We start from the raw sequence: 22737 nt of genomic DNA on the forward strand, positions 1-22737 counted from the left end.
GCCATTATCACAAATGTAGTGTCGCTTAAGGGTTACAAATTTTTATGCAAATAAATTTTTCCCATTGCTTCATGGAACATCTTCAGAACCATGGACAAGGCTGCAGCCGTCAGCAGCCCCAAACTGCCTCTCTGTCTGGCATAAAAACCAAGCTCTTAGCAAAAGAGAGAAGACATACTAGAGGAAATGTATGTATTGGGATATATAAGGCTTTATCTTTTGTGACTTATACGGATGTACAGTTCTCAACCTATATTGAAGATTTACCTGTGTTTATATAATGACAGTATGTATAGTAAATTATAGTAAATATACAATATATATATATATATATATATATATATATATATATATATATATGTGTGTGTGTGTGTGTGTGCGCGCACACACGAATATATGTACGGGCGAATGTGTGTGTGTGTGAGAGAGAGAGAGGGAGTGGGAGTGTGTGTAGAGCAGCGAATCAGCAATATCCACAAGCTGATCCCTCTCTCTTTTTACTCCGGGATACACATCTTGTTCCCCAGGCTCCAGGTACCGGAGCTGAGAGCGATAAAGCCACCGGGTAACGTCACTCCCCTCCAGTCTTCCATTCGCCACCGCCAGCCACATCGCTCCGGAGGACAGCCGCACCGCATCCATTTTCAGCGCTATTTGAAATGTTTATCCAACTAAATCCTACCGCATCTTTTTCCCCGATTCCTTTTTTTGGTGTCGGCGAGGTGTTTCTACAAGGCGAGGTTTTTCACCCTGGAAAGAGAGTATTTGAATAGCTTAGAAGAAGAAGAAAAAAGGTCGCAGAAAGTAGAAGATTGCGTGCGGCGAGGATGAATAGTGACAAAGGGGTGATCGCTAGGCTACAGCTATTGTAACTTACGAACGGGATCGCGGCGATAGCGTGTTTACATTGGGACAAGGGAAGATATTTTTTAATCATGCCTGTTCGCCGAGGTCATGTTGCGCCACAAAACACGTTTCTGGGCATCATAATACGGAAATTCGAGGGGCAGAGTAAGTATTATGCAAGCATGCAAACCTATATAGTATTGCACATGGTGTACATCTTATATGTTTCAGTTACAAAAGTATTTCTGGAAAGTGAAGCATCGACAGTATTAGCTCATACTTTTTATGTGCTGAGACAATCAACAATAGATGTAGTCGGGCGCAATTACGAGATGAATGACTGATCGTCTTTCTTTGTACTTCGTGGAAAACCCATTGTTACGGGTATAAATATTAATAATGCTGTAAAGCCTGGCAAATTAAAACACATCGATTGTCAGTTGGAATTAAGACATAAAAATAAACATTTGATGAATTACATGTCTGAAAAATATTTAGCAATGTATTAATACATTGAACACTGTTAATATGTGTGCATATGTCTATAGGCGCACGCATTGACAGCGTAACAGTTTGACAAGTATAACAGTTTCTGTTTGTATAAGTCAATTAAGTTATTTAACAGTGCAATAAAACGCAGGTAAGACGTGCTGTCATTATGATATTACGATCTGGGCCTCGTATGGATAAAAATAAACACACACACTTAAGTGCAAACTCTCTAGCAGTGGAGGTTTAATTCAGCGATATTTATAACTGCATAACTGTGTGGGCTGCATTTTCCCATATCTAATAACAAGAGTTGTATAGGTTTTCAAAACTGTATCCAGTACTAACATCCTCCCCATTTGCTTTGCAGATAAGAAGTTTATAATAGCCAATGCCAGAGCTCAGAACTGTGCGATCATCTACTGCAATGATGGCTTTTGTGAGATGACCGGCTTCTCCAGACCGGACGTGATGCAGAAGCCGTGCACCTGCGACTTCCTCCACGGCGAGCTGACCAAGAGGCACGCTGTCGCCCAGGTGGCTCAGGCCCTGCTGGGCTCTGAGGAGAGGAAGGTGGAAATCACCTACCACCGCAAAGATGGTAAGTGTTGAAGCCTTCTCAGCACTCAGACCCCTGCTTTCTTCGTGGTTGCTCAGAAACTCAATCTTTGCACCCTACCAATTGCTGCAGAGCAGTGTTTCCCAATCTGGTCCATGGGGACCCACAGTCGACCCATGTTTTTGCTCCCTCCCAGCTGAGTGGGAGCAAAAATGTGGACTGTCAGGCAGGGAGCTCGGAGGAAGCAAAAACATGGACCGACTGTGGGTCCCCGAGGACCCCAAGTGTGAAACACTGCTCTAGAAGCCTACAAAAGATCATAGTTATATGCAAAACTGCGATTTACAACAGGATGACTGACTGTCAGGTGCCTGAGATTTGTGGTTTGATTATTTGAGGTCACTTGCGTGACCTAGTGGTGAGAGAGAAAGGCTTAATCAAAGGAGTCGTATGTCTTGTCCAGGAGCGAGACAACTGACCTCTCACATTGACTGGTGAAGCTGCCAAGGAACAAAGGGATTGTATAACAGGGTGTAATCAGGGGTGTGGCAGATGCACTGGCGAAACACCAGACATTACAGCTCCATATGCTCTGTCACTGGAAGACAGCCTAACAATATAAAAAAAAATTATCTTATCTTCTCCTCTATTTCACGGCTATCAGTGGGGAAGTATTTCCCTTTGAAATAAAAATGTAACAAAATTTTACATTGGGCAGGTGGTGAATATATTTCCAGTTGCCACTGGATCAGGTAACAAATATATGGTGCAAAATGGAAGTTCATGTGTACGAAGAGTAAATAGGAGATTGAGAGGACTTACAACAGGTTCATTGGGAAACTCTCAAAGGGAATTCAATTCAATTTATTTTTATATAGCAACTTCCACAACAGTCGCCCCAAGGCACTTAACATGGGTGTGTTGTGATACATCACAACATCATTAAGGCAGAATAATACAAAAAAGAGAAATGGGTTGACAAAGAAATGAAAGAAAGAAAGCCAGATGGCAATGGAGGAGAGAAAACAGAAAAGTAGGGAGAAAAGAAACTCTGGGGGTGTCCAAGGTCAACAAGTTGGCTAGTCAGAGTGGGCTTGATTGCTAAAAGCAAGGTGTAAACTGTGGTCATCCTGTTCAATGTCATCCACAATGTTCTCCATCAGTTCTCCATACTGGTCTGTGATGTGAGATTGAAGTCTCCACCCAAGATGTTACAGTTCCTAAGTCACATCCACGACTCCAGCTCAGATGGTGTCCACCCTGGGCACCATCCAGACATGTGGGAAGGCGGAGAGCATGGATGGCCAGAACATGAATAGACACATCAGTGGACAAGCACAATAGATAAAAATGGCATGTACCCCAGCATCTAAGCCATAGTTACAGTGTGTTAAGTTGCAGAGAAGCCAAACTGCAACAATAGGAATTCCTATGATCTCTGACATTGGTTTACCCTAATTTAATTCAGTATTGTGCTTCTGAAGGGAATTCAAGAGCTAATGTTACTGGAGGCACTGTAAAAGTGTAGCGTTTTCCTCCAGCCCCAACGGAGCATGTGTGTGTCCTCACACGTTCTCCAAAATCTGATCTCTAGTAGCGTAAATTTTCCCAGATGACAAAAATAGGAGGTAAGGTGCCAACAAGATGGATGGCTTCTTATTAAACCACAAAATGCTACCTTGAGACTGAGGGGTGTGGTGAGGATATGAGACACAAATCACAGAGATATGATTCAGTTCACCGCAGAAGTAGGCAAGCTACTCCCAAGCTAGAATAGGTGCTTTGCTGTTGGTCAGGAGTGAGGGAGGGGGGGGGGGGGTACTGTATGCTCAGCTTCCACACAGAAAGGATGGTGTTTGGGGGGGGTGCAGCCACAGAGAAGCCAGGTGGGCTGCTAGTAATGGAGCGACTGGGGCAAGGAGGAGAGAAGTGCTACTTCAGGAATTTTTACACTTACATCATCAGAATAGACTCTCACCTGCATCATCGCTAACACAGTTTTAATGAGGACACAAATGGCGTACATGATATTGATTTACAATCTCGCTTTACGGTGATGATAAATCTTTGTGGGTGTGCTGTGATGCCAGGGTTTTGTCAAGACGAGATGGGACCAATCGCTGTCAGAATCGCTGTCAAATCATGAAGCATTCGTAATCATGTCACAGTATTTTATCATCAGTGGCGTCAGAGGGCCATGGAGATTCTAGCAGATTCTACCCCCCCCCCCCCCCCCCCCCCGCCAGGGAACCCTAGTACGGGGGTCAAGGTGGCATTTGACAGCACTTCTATATATGTGCATGTTGTATGTATAACAAAGCCTCCCGTCGGCACTGTGGGTTGTGGGTTTGAATCCCACCCAGGCCCCGATCTTTCTGAAGTTTCCATGTTCTTCCAGTTTGTATTCCGGCATCCTTCAGCTACTCAGGTTTCTCCTGCAGTCAGTGGGTGACTCTGAATAGCTCATTGTGTGTGGGTGCCCTGACATGGAATGGCATCCTCTTCAGGGTTCCCCTGCCGTGTCCTTTTCTAGGATGGGTTCCAGGCTCTCTGGATAAGTGGTTCAAATATAGATGGATCTACAATTTTTCCTTTTGGAAGAGTTTTCAGAACTGGATGCTTGTTCAGTGAGCACTCCTATCCCTGTGGAGCTCCCGGATGTCATAGCAGTGACAACCCCCTCCGTGCCCTGTTGGATTTTCACATCCCTGGGTTCTAAGGAAAAGTTCATCACTTGAACTCTCACACCTACCCTGGGGTCAAATTGACCCCAAACGCACACGTCAGGTGACTTTTTTCATACTAACATAATTATTGTAGGAGCATGTAAGAGTTAATTCATTGAGGATTTTCCCTGTGTGGACCCAGCTTCAGCAGTTAGAATACGTGTCACTTTGCCATGTCTGTTCAGCGAACCATTAGCAAAGTACAATGTGGATATTTCCTCAAAAATTTTCACTGCATATTGTCTTTATTGTCTCTGTTAGCTTTTTAAAAGTGTTTTAGGAGATGATTTTATCTCAGTTGACTACAACAGCTTAAAGTTTTACCTCTTTATGCTGTGGGAGTTTTACACAAGAGCTCCTTCCTTAAAAATGTGCGTATTCTTTATTAAACTGGTACTCTTATCCAAAGTGACATACATTTTTTATAAAAGCAGGGTCAGACAGTCCCTGCAGCAATTAGGGGTTGAGAGTCCAGCAATGAAATCACTCTGCCAACCCTGGGATTTGAAACGGCAACCTTCTGATCACAGGCGCAGCAGCCTAACCCGGCAAGCCCCCCAGCGGCCCCACACCCCATCTGCTCCCTCATTCTAACCCGCCGAGCCCCCCAGCGGCCCCACACCCCATCTGCTCCCTCATTCTAACCCGCCGAGCCCCCCAGCGGCCCCACACCCCATCTGCTCCCTCATTCTAACCCGCCGAGCCCCCCAGCAGCCCCACACCCCATCTGCTCCCTTATTCTAACCCGCCGAGCCCCCCAGCGGCCCCACACCCCATCTGCTCCCTCATTCTAACCCACCGAGCCCCCCAGCGGCCCCACACGCCGCCTGCTCCCTCATTCTAACCCGCCGAGCCCCCCAGCGGCCCCACACCCCATCTGCTCCCTTATTCTAACCCGCCGAGCCCCCCAGCGGCCCCACACCCCATCTGCTCCCTCATTCTAACCCACCGAGCCCCCCAGCGGCCCCACATGCCGCCTGCTCCCTCATTCTAACCCGCCGAGCCCCCCAGCGGCCCCACACCCCATCTGCTCCCTTATTCTAACCCGCCGAGCCCCCCAGCGGCCCCACACCCCACCTGCTCCCTCATTCTAACCCGCCGAGCCCCCCAGCAGCCCCACACCCCATCTGCTCCCTCATTCTTACCCACCGAGCCCCCCAGCAGCCCCACACCCCATCTGCTCCCTCATTCTTACCCACCGAGCCCCCCAGCAGCCCCACACCCCATCTGCTCCCTCATTCTTACCCACCGAGCCCCCCAGCGGCCCCACACCCCATCTGCTCCCTCATTCTAACCCGCCGAGCCCCCCAGCAGCCCCACACCCCATCTGCTCCCTCATTCTTACCCACCGAGCCCCCCAGCGGCCCCACACCCCATCTGCTCCCTCATTCTAACCCGCCGAGCCCCCCAGCAGCCCCACACCCCATCTGCTCCCTCATTCTTACCCACCGAGCCCCCCAGCAGCCCCACACCCCATCTGCTCCCTCATTCTAACCCGCCGAGCCCCCCAGCAGCCCCACACCCCATCTGCTCCCTCATTCTTACCCACCGAGCCCCCCAGCGGCCCCACACCCCATCTGCTCCCTCATTCTAACCCGCCGAGCCCCCCAGCAGCCCCACACCCCATCTGCTCCCTCATTCTAACCCACCGAGCCCCCCAGCGGCCCCACACCCCATCTGCTCCCTCATTCTAACCCGCCGAGCCCCCCAGCAGCCCCACACCCCATCTGCTCCCTCATTCTAACCCGCCGAGCCCCCCAGCAGCCCCACACCCCATCTGCTCCCTCATTCTAACCCGCCGAGCCCCCCAGCAGCCCCACACCCCATCTGCTCCCTCATTCTAACCCGCCGAGCCCCCCAGCAGCCCCACACCCCATCTGCTCCCTCATTCTAACCCGCCGAGCCCCCCAGCGGCCCCACACCCCATCTGCTCCCTCATTCTTACCCGCCGAGCCCCCCAGCGGCCCCACACCCCATCTGCTCCCTCATTCTAACCCGCCGAGCCCCCCAGCGGCCCCACACCCCATCTGCTCCCTCATTCTAACCCGCCGAGCCCCCCAGCGGCCCCACACCCCATCTGCTCCCTCATTCTAACCCGCCGAGCCCCCCAGCGGCCCCACACCCCATCTGCTCCCTCATTCTAACCCGCCGAGCCCCCCAGCGGCCCCACACCCCACCTGCTCCCTCATTCTAACCCGCCGAGCCCCCCAGCAGCCCCACACCCCACCTGCTCCCTCATTCTAACCCGCCGAGCCCCCCAGCGGCCCCACACCCCACCTGCTCCCTCATTCTTACCCACCGAGCCCCCCAGCAGCCCCACACCCCATCTGCTCCCTCATTCTAACCCGCCGAGCCCCCCAGCAGCCCCACACCCCACCTGCTCCCTCATTCTAACCCGCCGAGCCCCCCAGCAGCCCCACACCCCATCTGCTCCCTCATTCTTACCCACCGAGCCCCCCAGCGGCCCCACACCCCACCTGCTCCCTCATTCTTACCCACCGAGCCCCCCAGCAGCCCCACACCCCACCTGCTCCCTCATTCTAACCCGCCGAGCCCCCCAGCGGCCCCACACCCCATCTGCTCCCTCATTCTAACCCGCCGAGCCCCCCAGCAGCCCCACACCCCACCTGCTCCCTCATTCTTACCCACCGAGCCCCCCAGCGGCCCCACACCCCACCTGCTCCCTCATTCTTACCCACCGAGCCCCCCAGTGGCCCCACACCCCATCTGCTCCCTCATTCTAACCCGCCGAGCCCCCCAGCAGCCCCACACCCCATCTGCTCCCTCATTCTAACCCGCCGAGCCCCCCAGCAGCCCCACACCCCATCTGCTCCCTCATTCTAACCCGCCGAGCCCCCCAGCGGCCCCACACCCCATCTGCTCCCTCATTCTAACCCGCCGAGCCCCCCAGCAGCCCCACACCCCATCTGCTCCCTCATTCTAACCCGCCGAGCCCCCCAGCAGCCCCACACCCCACCTGCTCCCTCATTCTTACCCACCGAGACCCCCAGCAGCCCCACACCCCATCTGCTCCCTCATTCTAACCCGCCGAGCCCCCCAGCAGCCCCACACCCCACCTGCTCCCTCATTCTTACCCACCGAGCCCCCCAGCAGCCCCACACCCCATCTGCTCCCTCATTCGCTTATCTTCCCCCTCCCCTCTCCCAGCACTGACTGCCAGTGCTGCACTTTGCTTCTCTTTCCTCTTGCATCAGGATGGGTCGTTGCTCAACTTTCTAATTTAGCGATCTTACAATTACATGATTATTATTATTTTTTTTACAAAAAGTGTCTTACATTTCACCGTGGGAGGGAGGGGGGGGGGGTTCTGCCTGTTCCACCACTTCCACCATCACTGACGTTGGATCAATATTGATGACAGAGGTGCTTAAAGAAAAAAAAATGTCAGTCAGATATATGTGTGTCCCGATGGCCTCCTAAACCTGACTGGAACCGTCTGTGGGACAGATAGTATTTTAGGTAGGTCTTATATTTAGAGACTGAAGCCAGCTACAGGGATTGTTGTAAGACAGCGAAAGAGGGAGAGAGAGAAAGAGAGAGAGAGAGAGAGAGAGAGAGAGAGATTTTCAGTTGCCTGGCCATCATTAAGCATAAATCAGTAGGATCCGACAGAGAGCTGAAGACAAATTGCCACTACACATTACCCAAGTGAGCATAGTGCATTTCCAAACCTCAAAATGGTAAGAGTCACTCAAATGCTCCTTCCTTTCGCTCAAGAATGGAGCTGGACAAAGTCATTCATCTTTTTATCACATTCATGAACAATGTAAGTGTCCTTAGCTCCTGTACTCCTTTAAGAAGGTGTGAATCCTTGCAGCAGGCCTATACAAACCTGAAATGAAGGTATTTCTGGCCTGCAGTTTTTGGCTCACATGTGTGTGTTTACTGTGTTCTGGGAGGGGCGGCCATGTCCTCCTAAGCCTATCCGCGCACGTGCTCAGTCGCGATGTCTTTGAGAGCTATGGCCTCATCTGTCCCCCTAACTAAGCCATAATTATAATTATGGAAACCTCACCTGCTTCTCTTTATTCGCTGGGGTTTGTATTCCTGACGCAAAGGCAACTTGTTTTTTTTCCCCAATCTGCCCAGATCACTTCATATCGTCAGTATATTTGCAAGGCTGTCTGGTCCTGTGCTTCTTGTCAAAGAAGAATTTGATACCGCCATTCAAGGCCATTCAAGATGGTGCGCACTCACTCGCACGCATAGAGACAGAGGGATATCCAGCACTTCATTGCTCTTTTACACAACATCGGTTCTGGTTGCCCGACCGCGCCGGACTGCGCTCCCAGCATCCCCGTAGAGTGCTGCTCGGCCCAAAGGCTTCTGCAGCCGCACGATTCTCAGTTTCACCGTGTCTCCTTTTGCCCGGAATGACGCTCGCATCTGAAAATTAGCAGCACTGCCAATCACAGGCCCTCGATATCTCCCGTATCCTCGGTCTCTAATTTCACACAGATACTAGCGGCGGATCTCGTCTGTGGGCAGAGCAGAATGAAGATGCTCAGGCTGACTGGTAGCTTAATTCGAGCCGAAGTGCAGGATCGCGTATAGCTATTGGCCTTACATCGTGTCAGAATCCCTCTCCCTGACCATTTTAGAATTATCATCCTGAATAATGAATCTGGTCTTTTCGGCAAAAACAATGAATCATTGATGAGTGGAGTTCTTGCTGAACGCACGAGCAGCTGTGGGGGCCGGGCTTTCCCCATTCACCCCCCCCGTCCCTTTCACTGTTCTGCTCTCCTGCATCCTATGGCGGGGTTGGATGACAGAGGATTCCGGCGTGTGGCTGACCTGCCGAGAATCCCGCCTCGCTGGCCCTAACCAGTGCCACATGCATTTTTCATTGCCACCGGCTTATCCTGTTACCTCTGCCATGGGGAAACCAAGATGGCTCTCCTCATATCATCTCTGGCATATTTCTTGTTTGTAGAGCAGCTGGCCAAAAGAGGGCTCTCGGAATCATGTCCGTTTCATTTTATGCTCAGGTGACAGCGGCAGAGGTGCTGCCGGGCTGCCCGCTGATCCTGCCGCACGACGCTCCTGACCGAATGCGGTAAATAAACGCGGTAAATAGGCACAAGAGCCATGAGAAAGAGGTGTTTCCCCCAAAGCAGATGAGCGCGTGATGCTGTGCTGCAGGACATGCCAACGCTTTCCCCCCTTTTTTCCTCCTTTGTCCAGGTGCCCGAGGCGTATGCCGGTCCTGCTGATGAATATGTATCAGGACGCATGTCAGAACACTGGAAGCAATGCAGATGGGGGAATGCAAAGCTCAATATGCTTGCTCTAAAGATTGAGATACGATATTCTAGCGAGTGGGCTGTTTCCATCTTGGGTGGCGGGGGGGAAGAACACCTTGATTCCGATCCAATAAGCGGGGAGCCATCTGCTTTAATCATGAATGTCTGCAGCTTTTCCAGGGGTGTCTGCCCACCGAGTGCCCGCTTTTCTGGCTTGTCCCGCCCGCCGGGACCCGCGCCCTCTCGTATCGTGCCGCTACATCTGAAGCCCCAGACGTTGCCGGCGGTAAATGTGGCGTGACAGGTGTAGCTGGCTGGGGGGGGGACGAGCTACCGAGACATTCCTTTGTGGGCTCGCAGCCTACCTAGCTGCAGGTGCATGGTTGCATATAACCAGAAAGGCTGCAAACAAAACAACGCATGTTATATTTAGAGTGTCGGGCTCTCTCGGGACACTGTCACACTATAAACAGATACCAGTTATATTCATGTACTTTTCCGTATACCAGCTACATTCATAAACAGTATTGTTACAGTGCGTATCAAACACTGCGCTCATATCAGTATATCTATGTGTGGATACATCTGGATGGCTATGGGTTTGAATACTGTGGTCGGCTGAGTAATTGCATCACTGTTGTGCCCTCGAGCCTGGTCTTATCCCCTCTCTTCCAGGGGCGTTGCCCACTGACTGACCCTATTCTCTGATCACTATGACTTGCTCACACCTCTATAAAGGTGTCGTGGTCTTTCATGGAGAGCAAAATGGGGTACAAAAAAATCGAAGACTTCTCGTGTATCAGTATATACCAATAAATGAAATGCTTACGGATGTATGTACGGATATACTGTTTTTATATACCACACATACGTATTATATATATTGCAATATACGCTATATTACATACTGCATAACCTCATGCTCATACTGCGTCTATCAGTATATAACAGTATATAACAAATACTAGGGCCACACCTGCTGTTATATCGGTATATATCAGATATAACACAGAGTAAGTGCTCACACAGGGCTGGAAATTAAGCTCTCCTACTTGCCTGAGTTGAGTAATGTAGATGAAGGACAGGCAAGTGAAACTGAACACTAGTCTGCTGGCTAGTAAAAAAATTGCATGTCGGACACTTTTTATTTTTGTGGAAAACGCTTTAAACTTTACTCGTCCTCAGCATGAAATGAAATGGTTAAAATCTGAAGGCATGTAGAATAGCAGTTCACACATGAGAAGTTTGTCCTTGATGCTTTGGGTGCACAGAAACATTCTGGTTTGTGCCTTGAAGCATCTGCTGGTACAAATGATGTGAGATCAGTGAGATCAGACCGGGAAGACATTTGTGTGCGTTGAGCTGCATTAGTCAGATAATATACTTCACATTAATACCTCTCTGCAGTATTGCTGTTGGTTTTCGTTGGCCTCGAATCCCAGGAGAGCCCTTGTAGGTGCAGAGTGGAGGACATCATGAAGATAAACAGATACATTTCTTTAACTGTGGTCAAAGTGTTCTCATGCATTTAGCCTGGTCTTCCTGGATAGTAGGCTATCAGACAGAAACCTTACAAGCACGCAGGATTAACCAGAAGCAGAAGAATCTTAAGAAATGCAAAATTATTCACAGACTAATCAGAACGATTGTGCCAGTGCTACGGTTTAATGAACGGACTTATGTAATTTCATTAACCTAATTATTCGTCACGGTGACACAACAAGGTCTTTTGTGGAAGGCCCATGCCCAGGCCGTTATGAAAATACAAGACATATGTTCTGTTCCAGGTCGGAAGAATGTCTGTCAGTCTGTTCTGGGCCAATCACGGGCCTCTTCGCTGGTACGGGAACCCTAAATGACATCACTCCAGTCTGTACTGGATGTCCTCAGTGGGGCTGGCAGAGGGACAGGTTTACAGAAAGGCTTTCGCAGGAAACTGTTCACAGAAAATCGTTCTGAATGAGTGGAAGTTCAGCAGTCGTGCTGGACCAGATCCACCAATGGAAGCAGAAATTATAACGCCGCATATGGCTCAACATCTGAGCTTGACAGCTAATATATGACATAAATTCATTCATCTGTTTCTCATCCAAAACTGCACATCGTGTGCAGAGTCATGAGGTGAGGGGATATCCTGGAAGGTGGTTCAGTTTATCACTGGACACACACACAGACATGCACACACACACACACACACACACACACACACTCGTTTGTATTTATATCTTTGTGGGGACTGTACAGTCATTTCTACAGGAAAAACCCTAATCCCAACAAAGACGACCTTAACACCTACCCAGCTCTAACCTTAACATTAAGTAACCAAACAAAACACAAGACTTTTCACATTTATAGTTTTTTGATAGCGGATTTTTATCAAATTCAACAGCTTTTTATAACATTATGGGTGCAGTCTAACATGTCTGTGGTATATATACATAGTTTTTTGTTTGCAGTCACAGATTTTTATGAAATCGAGGTTTTCCTTGTGGGGGGGTAAAAATAGTGACCACAATGTGAAAATAGCAGGTGCTCAACACATTGTGGGGATATCTGGTCCCTATAATGTAATATATACATGACCCACCCACCCCGACACACACACACACACACACACACACTGTAGGTAATTCAAAACAGCACTCCACTGTAGGATGGAAACTGCAGTACCACATGGGGAAAACATGAAAATCTCCAGACAATCACAGGGGTGGGTGGGAGTCAAGACTTCCAACCTTCCAACCTTGGAGTATGAATCTACAGAGCTACACACTGAGCCACCCACTGTAAAAGAAATGTTCACCTCTAAAAAAAAAGACTCTATGTATAGTTACAATGTTAGGTTGTTGCTTTGGGGCAAAACCTGGATGATATGAATCCATTTACTTTGTTCTTCCAACAATGCATGTATTCTTAATAATTTTTCCAGTTTGTCTTGGGTTAATTACCAAAGGCCTTTTATTTTTAACTAAACAGTTTTTCTCTGTGGTTTAAGATAATTTTTTTTGAATGTGCATCTCTTGTTGTGAACTGCGGGGCACAGACCGGGAAAGCAGGAGCAGAGCGTTGAGAAATCGAGGAACGAGGGATTTATTAGGGATTAACACGACAAAGAACACTAGAAACACAAGACGTCACAACGTTAATGACCGGACTGGGGAAACATACTTTAACACGGACTTAAATACACAGGACTAATCAACATAACTGGAAACAGCTGGTAACACAGGGATTCCATACGAGGTAGATGAAGGGGCGTGGCACATGGGAGGATCGGCACGAGCAGGGCGTGGCATCTCCACTCAATGATGGAGAGCTAACAAACTGAGAGTGACGACTACAAATCTGTAAAAGAGTCTCACCCAGACTCAGGATGCTCTCCAAGACCAAAAGAGCTCCTCTGAAGCAGTAAAAACTGATTTGTCTGCTGATGAACTCGCCCTCAGTACGCACAATTATACCACTGATGGGCAATTTCATTCGTTGCCGCGAGCTTTCATTTGTTGCGCCTGATTTGCATAGTTATAGCAAATTTACACGTTCATTTATACAGTTGAGTCTCCTGCCCTCTCACCTCATCGGCTGCTTTAATGCAGGTTTCCAGCAAAATGGAAAGTTGCGCTATGCAATTATTGGAGGTGCAGCATAATGTTTCCATAGCAACAGAATCGCAGCTGCAAATATAGAATTGTGCTCTTCCGTTGTCTTATTCATGGCGACGGTCGTCTGCCTTCCCAAGGTGTCGACATCATCAGAGGCACAGCGATACTCATTCTTATTCATATAGGATGACTGCACAGGTTGGTGTCCCTTGTTTGGCAGTAGACAGCAAACATCAGACAGAGTGCTGTCTTTCATATGGATGTAAGATCTATTAGGGTGTAGATCTGTGTGGTTCATCTGAGTCATTGCTGCTGATCGTAAAATACCTCTTTTAACCACACCTGTGCTGGTGGGAGGGGGCCGGTGCCTGAGCCAGAATGAAAGCCCCCCTCCCCCCCCTTTAATAACCGATGATTAATATTCTTATTATTTTCATTATTATTATTTAAGCCTGCATCATAAAGTGAACAAAGTCCATTTAAACTGGGGTACCTTAGAACCTGCAAGTTATCCAGCTAAGTAAGACATCGGGCTTCGTGATACAGGCCTTGTGCAGTAAGGGTTTCATGGTTGGGCGTTGGGTAATTTGCTGATGCACAGGTCTGGGGTTAGAGTTTTAAATCCCACCTTTTCTCCCTATGCGGTTATACCCTTCATGCATTTCCTTCAGATACTCCAGGCAGTCACCTGGATTAGGACTCTAAATTGCCCATAGTTTGTGAGATGGACTGGCGTCTTGTCCACAGTGTTCCTGCACCCAGGTGTTGCCCAGTTCCCAGTGACCCCATCCTGGATAAGCAGTCGGAAGTCAGTTTGTTGTCCAGTAAATGCCTGTAACGCACCTGACCGAGAGTTTATGCTTTTGTGTGGTTGGATATTTCCCCAGAACACCTAAGGCTAAAAGCTGTTCCTGTTCCTGTTACATAATGTCTGGCTAAGGTAAAGCATGAATAAGGACAGGAAGTTAATAGAGAAGCAGAGGTCTCTTGAACCTAAGGGATGTTGGAACGATGAGAACTTCAGGGGCGCATAAGTGGTTAAAAGCTGCAAGTTACTTTGGCTAAAATCATCCATGCAACTGAAGCCAAGTATCTGATGCAAGAAGGAACCATGCCTATGAAAATCACATTTATTAAATATGAACACCCCTGACAGCAAAGGAATATTTTTTTCTTTATGGTTGCAGTTCTGGTCTCTTATCGTTTTCATCTGCAATTATTTTCTAAATGCTAAAAAAGTAGGCAAAAGACTTATTATTCCGGAAATGTCTGCCACACAAAATTTTTCGCATGAAAATGTGTTTGTGCTTGTGTGTGTGTGTGTGTGCGAGCGGGTATAATTATCCTTATGGGGACACAATGTCCCCATAACGTGATAAATATCAACCGGTTTCCTGGTCCCCTTAAGGGAAAACACAATTTTATAAAAATCGGTGACTGCTACGAAAAAACAAAAAATGCAAAAACTCTTTGCTTGGTTACTTATGGTTATGGTTAGGGCAGGGTGGGGGTTAAGGTTGTCATAGTTAGTGTTAGCATTTTCCCCACAGAAGTGAATGAGCGGGCCCCATAAGGATCGGCATACCCTACGTGTGCAGGCGTGTGTCACAGCCACTGTCTGTTGAGGAAGATTCAAGAAACATGGATTAACTGCACTGATGTGTTCTACCTGTTCTGTATTCTCAGCGTTCAGTGTGAGAGTCCCAGTGCAGCAATGCGTGAGTGTGTGGTGGGTGCAGAAATGGAGACTATTCTCGTTTCCCTGAAAGCCTTGTGGTGTCCTGTCACTCTGCTCCTGTCTGACTCCAGAAAGGAGGCTCATATAGCAAATATGGCTCTGCTGCTGCTGCTTGTCTGTCTGGACTCATTGAATACACAGATATACAAAGTTTATTAAGATCTTTCGCTGACTTAAAAGCAGCCGAACAGAGACCTGTTTCAGGATAACAAATTGTTTGATTAAGGCATCTGTTGTCTTGCAGACGGTAATCAGAGGGCCTGCTGGCCGGGTGCCTCTGAGACCGCGATGGCAAAAAAATGGCCTGAAATATCATAAAATAGCATTAAAATGTTGTTTTGCGAATGCTTGCTCTTCACTTCGAGCGCTCTCATTTTGGCCTGCTGTTACCTTCCAACCCACATGTTTCACAAATATATGTGCACATATAACATGGTAACTTGAGTTACATCAGTCAATCAATCAATCAATTAATTTATTTATCGGACAGGCTCATTTTCAAATAATGCTGAATGAAAAATTTTAAGAGACAAAAACATTTTACGAGTAAAAAGGGACAGTATTCAGTCTCAGAAACAGACAAGACAGAACACGCAAATTGAAAAGTGAAGTATATAAATACATGTAAGAATGCAGAGTGGGTGGGCCGGGGTGTGGTACACGCAGCACTCCAGCTCTTTCTCATAGCTAATGAAGGGATTAGAAGGGCACTCCACTTGCTGGGTCAGAGTTCGCCTTTATTTCCGTGGTGAGAGGCAGCTCTGCGTGGCAGCTCTATGTGAGATGTGCGCCCCGTCCCCTGACTGCTTGGCCCGGAGCCGCCGGCTGCTATCTATAGCCGCTATGCTGTTTATTGGGTACATGCATTCGGGTGTGGAAGGAATACGTTGCATTTGCTGTAGGTATTTAATACGTATATATACTCAGGATTAAATCTGTTCATGCACAGTATGTATCATATCATATGTACCCTGAATGTTCTGTTGCTTTGCACAGTTGCATTATGACTGTCGTGCTTTATTTGATATGCAGCTCCTGTTCCCATACTGCTTACCCTTCATACCTGGGCGTTTGCTGCAAGCTCGGCCTCTCTGCCCTCATGCCAAGTTACCTTCTTGGCAGCCATATGTTTCAATTATGCTATTTGCCTCACTTGTATGTCGCAAAAGTTTCAGACAGAAGGATTGCGGTACAAACCACAGATAAGACACTAAGACACTTGGACCTGCCTCCTCTGCGATTTGATTGGTTATCTCTCTGGACCAATCATTTTGCGTCCTGCACTTGGAACGTTTTTGTGCAAGTAAAACTTCTGTGTGGTTAGGTTACTGTCAAATATATTGCGTACCTTGGCACATCACTCAGTTGTCTTGTTTTTCATTTTGTTTAGATTTAATAATTTATATTTATCATTTCTGGGGGCGGTATGGTGGTGCAGTAGTTAGCACTGTTGCCTCACATCTCTGGGACCTGGGTTCGAGTCTCAGCCTAGGTCACATGTGTGCGGAGTTTGCATGTTCTCCCCATGTCATCGTGGGATTTCCTCTGGGTACTCCGGTTTTCCCCCACAGTCCAAAAACATGCTGAGGCTAATTGGCGTTGCTAAATTGCCCGTAGGAGTGCATGTGTGCGTGAATGGTGTGTGAGTGTGTCCTGAGATGGGCTGGCCCCCCATCCTGGGTTGTTCCCTGCCTCATGCCCATTGCTTCCGGGATAGGCTCCGGACCCCCTGTGACCCAGTAGGATAAGTGTTCTGGAAAATGGATGGATATTTATCATTTCTCTGGCCCTTTAATAATTATTGAGGCCTGCTTGAAAGAAACAGGACATTGTACCAGCACAACCACAGCAGGTAACAAATATTAAAATTAGCCTATTAAAGGCAGTCTTGACGATTTATTGCTATGATTTGTTACTGCTCTGGGAACGATGCAAAGCCCTGTAATTCCGCGGGATTTCTCAACACTGCCGGACAACAAACAGGGTCCATCGATCAAAGGTTTTTGAAAAGAAACCAATTTAGGCAGCGAATAGGATTGCAAGGGTGGTGGAAGAAATATTTATTGGTTACTGTCGGAATCGCTCAAGTCAGGATGGGGAACAGAAGCTCGGGACACTGGGAAGAGACGCGATAAATAGTTTTATTGGGTCGAGGGTTTTCCTATTAAGGATGGGAACGGCATGGGATCAACAGAACAGAGGACGGGAAAGACAAATAATGAAAGAGACTGACACAAAAGTCAATGTGAGCGCCTCTGTGGGGTTTCAGGGTTTGGTTATCATCCCTCAGGCACGTCGAGGTAAACAGTAAGTCACAGTCACGTTTTAATTAATTTCAGAAGACAAACAGTGGGGGGAGGGTGAATATTGAATAGGTAATGGGTAGAGACCCAGTATCCAAGGTTATATGGAGATTGCCACCTCATATACCAGCTTCATATCAGTCCAACAGTTCCCAGTCCCTAAAATTTCCATCCATCCATCCATGCATCCATCCATCCATCCATGCATCCATCCATCCATCCATCCATCCATCTTCTGACCGTCTGTGTGCCCTGTGATGGGCTGACATCATATTTGTGCCCTGTGTTTACTGGGATAGGCTCCAGACTCCCTGCTATACAAACATCATTTTAATATAAAAAAAAAAAGTATTGGAACTGCAGCTGTCTGGACGCCCGGACAGTGTTACACGATAACAGTGGAAATAGAATGGCACCATGGGTAAAAATAGATTCTGTTTGGTGACAGAGTGACACACAGGCCTGTACCTGTCCTGCATTTCAGCAGAACTGACTGCGAAGCCTTTCACTCTTCCCGTGACTGGCTACTTTGTATAGTAACTGTCGGAAATGCTGTCTCTGCACATGGAGCATGTCTTCCTCCCAGTGCCTTAACGCTTCTGCACCTGCTGCTTTTGCTGCGTGTTGTGGGTAACTCGGCCTGGCCTCTTATCAAATCCCTCTGCCACGCTGGTGGCTGCAGTCAACCTTTCCCGCTATTAAAATATGAAAATTTCCTCTTGTTTGTGATGCTGCAGGTTGCAAGAAGAGAGACCAATTAGGTTCCTGTTTGTTTCATTTTTTTTTGTTTTCAAAGAGAGCTCTCTTGACAGAATGGGGCTGACGTGGGTTTGTTGGTTTAGAGGGAAAACACCCCATAGTCCATTTTGCCTCTTTCGCATGTATGCAGCGTCTGTGCAGAGCCTCAGCTTAAAACAGTGTCTGGAGGCCTTGCTGTCGGTGTCTGTTATTCAACTGCCATTGCGGTGCAGCTTTTCACTTTGGGCACCCCAGCTGAATGGCTCAAAACACTGGATTTTCAACTCTGATTAACATCATTTGCTTCTGTCTCTCTTGATCTCTGTCTCCCCTCCTCTCTCTCTCTCTCTCTCTCTCTCTCTCTCTCACACACACACACACACACACACACACACACTGATTTATAATTATATCTTTGTGGGGACTCTATATTCATTTTATATGGGGAAAACTCTAATCCCAACATGACGACCTTAACCCCTACCCACTTTAATCATAAGTAACCAAACAAAACTTTAGGCGTTTTTAGCTTCTTGATTGCATTTACAGATCTTTGCAGGGACCTGAAAAATGATCTTCACAATATCAAAAAAACAGGTTTTTATTCCATTGCGTGGGATATTTGGTCCCCACAATGTAATATAAACCTAATCCACACACACTCTTCTCTGTTTACATGCATCACGCTCTGGGCCATCTTCATATCTCCTCAACAATTTCTGGGCAGTTTCCTTAAAAATGGAAAAAAGCACAGGGTGAAGTAGTGCAAGGTGGAAGAGTGCGGGGTGAAGGAGCACAGGGTGGAGGAGTGCAGGGTGGAAGAGCGCGAGGTGGAAGAGTGCGGGGTGAAGGAGCATGGATTGAAGGAGCGTGGGATGATGGAGCGCAGGGTGAAGGAGCGCAGGGTGGAAGAGCGCGAGGTGGAAGAGTGCGGGGTGAAGGAGCATGGATTGAAGGAGCGCGGGATGATGGAGCGCAGGGTGAAGGAGCGCAGGGTGGAAGAGCGCGAGGTGGAAGAGTGTGGGGTGAAGGAGTATGGATTGAAGGAGCGCGGGATGATGGAGCGCAGGGTGGAAGAGCGCGGGATGATGTAATGCGGGGTGGAAGAGTGCGGGGTGAAGGAGCACGGGGTAGAGGAGCGCGGGGAGGAGGATCACGGGGTGATGGAGTGAGGGGTGAAAGCGCAGGTTGAAGGAGCGTGGGGTGAAGGACCACAGGGAGGAGGAGTGCGGGTGATGGAGCGTGGGGTGAAGGAGCACAGGGAGGAGGAGGATGCTGGAGTGGAGGAGCTTAGGGTGGAGGAGCGTGGAGTGGAGGAGCGTGGGGAGGAAGAGCGCAGAGTGATGAGTGTGGGGTGAAGGAGCGCGGCATGGAGGAGCACAGAGTGGTGGAGCACGGGGAGGAGGAGCGTGAGGCGATGGAGCACAGGGAGGAGGAGGCTGGAGTGGAGGAGCTTAGGGTGGAGGAGCGTGGAGTGGAGGAGTGTGGGGTGGAGGAGCATGGAGTGGAGGAGCGCGGGGTGAAGGAGTGCAGGTTGAAAGAGCGTGGGGTCGAAGAGTGCGGGGTGGAGGAGCGCGGGGTGGAGGAGCGTAGGGAGGAGCAGCGCAGAGTGATGGAGTGCGAGGTGAAGAAGCGCGGGTTGAAGGAACGCGGGATGATGAAGCGTGGGGTGGAGAAGCACGGGGAGGAGGAGTCCGGGGTGATGGAAAGCGGGGTGAAGGAGCGTGGGACGATGGAGCGTGGGGAGAAGGAGGCTGGAGTAGAGGAGCGCGGAGTGGAGGAGTGTGGGGTGGAGGAGCGTGGAGTGGAGGAGCGCGGGGTGAAGGAGTGCAGGGTGAAGGAGCGCGGGGTGGAAGAGCGTGGGGTGATGGAACGCAGGGTTGAAGGAGCACGGGGTGGAAGAGTGCGGAGTGAAGGAGCGCGAGTTGAAGGGCCGCGGGATGATGGAGCGCGGGGTGGAGGAGCACAGAGTGATGGAGTGCGGGGTGAAGGAGCACAGAGTGATGGAGTGCGGGGTGAAGGAGCGCGGCATGGAGGAGCACGGAGTGGTGGAGCACGGGAAGGAGGAGCGCGGGGTGATGGAGTGTGAGGTGAAGAAGCGCGGGTTGAAGGAACACGGGATGATGAAGCGTGGGGTGGAGGAGCACGGGGAGGAGGAGTGCGGGGTGATGGAAAGCGGGGTGAAGGAGCGTGGGACGATGGAGCGTGGGGAGGAGGAGGCCGGAGTGGAGGAGCGCACGGTGGAGGAGCTCAGGGAGGAGGAGCGCGGAGTGGAGGAGTGTGGGGTGGAGGAGCGTGGAGTGGAGGAGCGCGGGGTGAAGGAGCACAGGGTGAAAGAGTGCGGGGTGGAAGAGCGCGGGGTGAAGGAACACGGGTTGAAGGACCGCGGGATGATGGAGCGCGGGGTGGAGGAGCGCGGGGAGGAGGAGCGCAGAGTGATGGAGTACGGAGTGGAGGAGCGTGTGGAGGAGGAGCCTGTGGAGGAGGAGCGTGGAGTGGAGGAGCGTGGGGTGAAGGAGCGCGGGGTGAAGTGAGCCTGGCCTGAAGCTGTAGGAGTAGCACGTAGCTAATGGCAAAGCTGCTTTTTATTAATTAGCAGTGGTGGAAATTGAGACTAATTATATTTCACAAAGCTGAAAGCAGAGCAGATGTAAGTGCAGCCATCTGTTTATATGTTTGCTGGAGCGATTGACTGGCTGAACGTGGAAAAGCGAGGCACGTGATGCCAGTTATCGATTCGTACAACCCTGAATCCAAAAAAGTTGGGACGTTGCGTTAAATCTAAATTAAAACAGAATGTGTTGATCTGCAAATCGTATAAACAGATGTTTAATTGCAAATAGCAGAAAGACAACGTATCAAATGCTGAGCCTTTGAAATTTTATTGGTTAATGACAAATATATGCTAGATTTGAATTTGATGCCATCAACACGTTTCAGACAAATTTGCCACTGTGTTGCATCATGTCTTCTTTTAACAACACTCTGTAAACGTGAACTGAGACAACTACTTGCTGGAGTTTTGAAAATGAAATGTACCATTCTTGCCTTATATAGGATTTCAACTGTTCAACCTTTCAGGGTCTCCTTTGTCGTATTTTTCGTGACGGGATGCGTGAAATGTTTTCATTGGGTGACGGATCTGGACGGCAGGCAGGCCAGTCTAGCACGTAGACTCTTCTACTACGGAGCCATGCTGTTGTGTGCGTGCAGAATGCAGTTTGTCATTCTCCTGCTGAAATATACACGGCCTCCTCTGAAAAAGATGTAGACTGGAAGCCATCAGATGTTGCTCCAAAACCTGTACATACCATTCAGCATTAATGGTGCTTTACCAGATGTGTAAGTTACCCAAACCATGGGCATTAATGCTATACCATCATAACCCCCATACCATCACGGATGCTGTTTTTTTTTTTAAAACAACCCTGATGATCCCTTTCTTCTAGCCCCGGAGGATGCGTAAATCATCACGTTCTGTTTTTATTTACATTTCAAACAGCATCCCAACTTTTTTGGAAATGGGGCTGTACGGTACAACATTCCCACTTCTGTCTGCACAGCGCTTCCCGAAGAGGAATCTCTGATTATCCTTTGTATCGTTTTCTACTGCTGGATTAGGTCCATCTCAGTCTGGTTTAATAATAGCAGCACAGCTTCTCTCGTACGGATTCAGTGTCTTTTACGCAAATCCCTGCCCGAATTTGGAGCGACACTCAGTCGTCGTTTGTTATAAAGCATTTGGATGGTTCTGGTGATTAAAAAAAATTAATAAAAAATACGAATCAGCAGTTTCATGATTTGCTGCTTTAATTATATCAGACTCTTTATAAATTACCCACCTGCTGTAATGTACATATTACAAATTATTTGATGAGTAAAGTGTCTCTATGGGTTTTTAACACAGTCTTCATACAATAATTATTTTCTATAGACTGGACGATCCTTCAACATCAACATGATATTAACAGACCCTGCATAGTTGCAACATTGTTGAATATACCGTGTATTCATATAAAAAATGTAATATATTGTGTATTCATGAGCCACATACCTGTAATAATACAGCTAACATATATTTGACTTTTATATACACTGATCGGGCAAAGCTGCTATTGCTTAATGAGTAGAACATTATGAGTGAGTGTCTTTGTGTGCGAGTCTGTGTGTGGGCCCCCCTAATGTGATTAAAAAGCTGTTATTCTGACATTGTGGGGACCATGTTTTCGGTCCCCACAAGGGGAAACTTTCCCCTTTCATAAAAATCTGTAACTGCAATCAAAAAACTAAAATAGCTGAAAGTCGTGTATTTTGTTTGGTTACTTATGAGTAAGGTTAGGGCTGGGTAGGTGTTAAGGTCGTCTTTGTTGGGATTAGGGTTTTTCCCGTAGAAATGAATGGACGGTCCACATTTAGATAGGAAGACCAGCTTGTGTGTGTGTGTGTGTGTGTGTGTGTGTGTGTGTGTG

At 48.5% G+C, this 22737-nt stretch overlaps 1 protein-coding gene across 3 annotated transcripts in view; it reads left to right on the forward strand.

Moving 5' to 3' along the window:
- Window positions 1-444: 444 nt before the first annotated feature.
- kcnh7 (potassium channel, voltage gated eag related subfamily H, member 7) overlaps window positions 445-22737 on the forward strand; it is a 71382-nt gene continuing 49089 nt past the window's right edge. For all 3 annotated transcript variants that reach the window (XM_048978514.1, XM_048978515.1, XM_048978516.1), the window contains exons 1-2: window positions 445-1011; window positions 1706-1936. In XM_048978514.1, the coding sequence (XP_048834471.1) occupies window positions 936-1011; window positions 1706-1936 (307 nt within the window). In that variant the 5' untranslated portion in view covers window positions 445-935. The remainder of the gene's footprint in view (window positions 1012-1705; window positions 1937-22737) is intronic.

The sequence above is a fragment of the Brienomyrus brachyistius genome, chromosome 16 (genome assembly GCF_023856365.1).
Source record: "Brienomyrus brachyistius isolate T26 chromosome 16, BBRACH_0.4, whole genome shotgun sequence".
In the NCBI taxonomy this organism is placed as follows: domain Eukaryota; kingdom Metazoa; phylum Chordata; class Actinopteri; order Osteoglossiformes; family Mormyridae; genus Brienomyrus; species Brienomyrus brachyistius.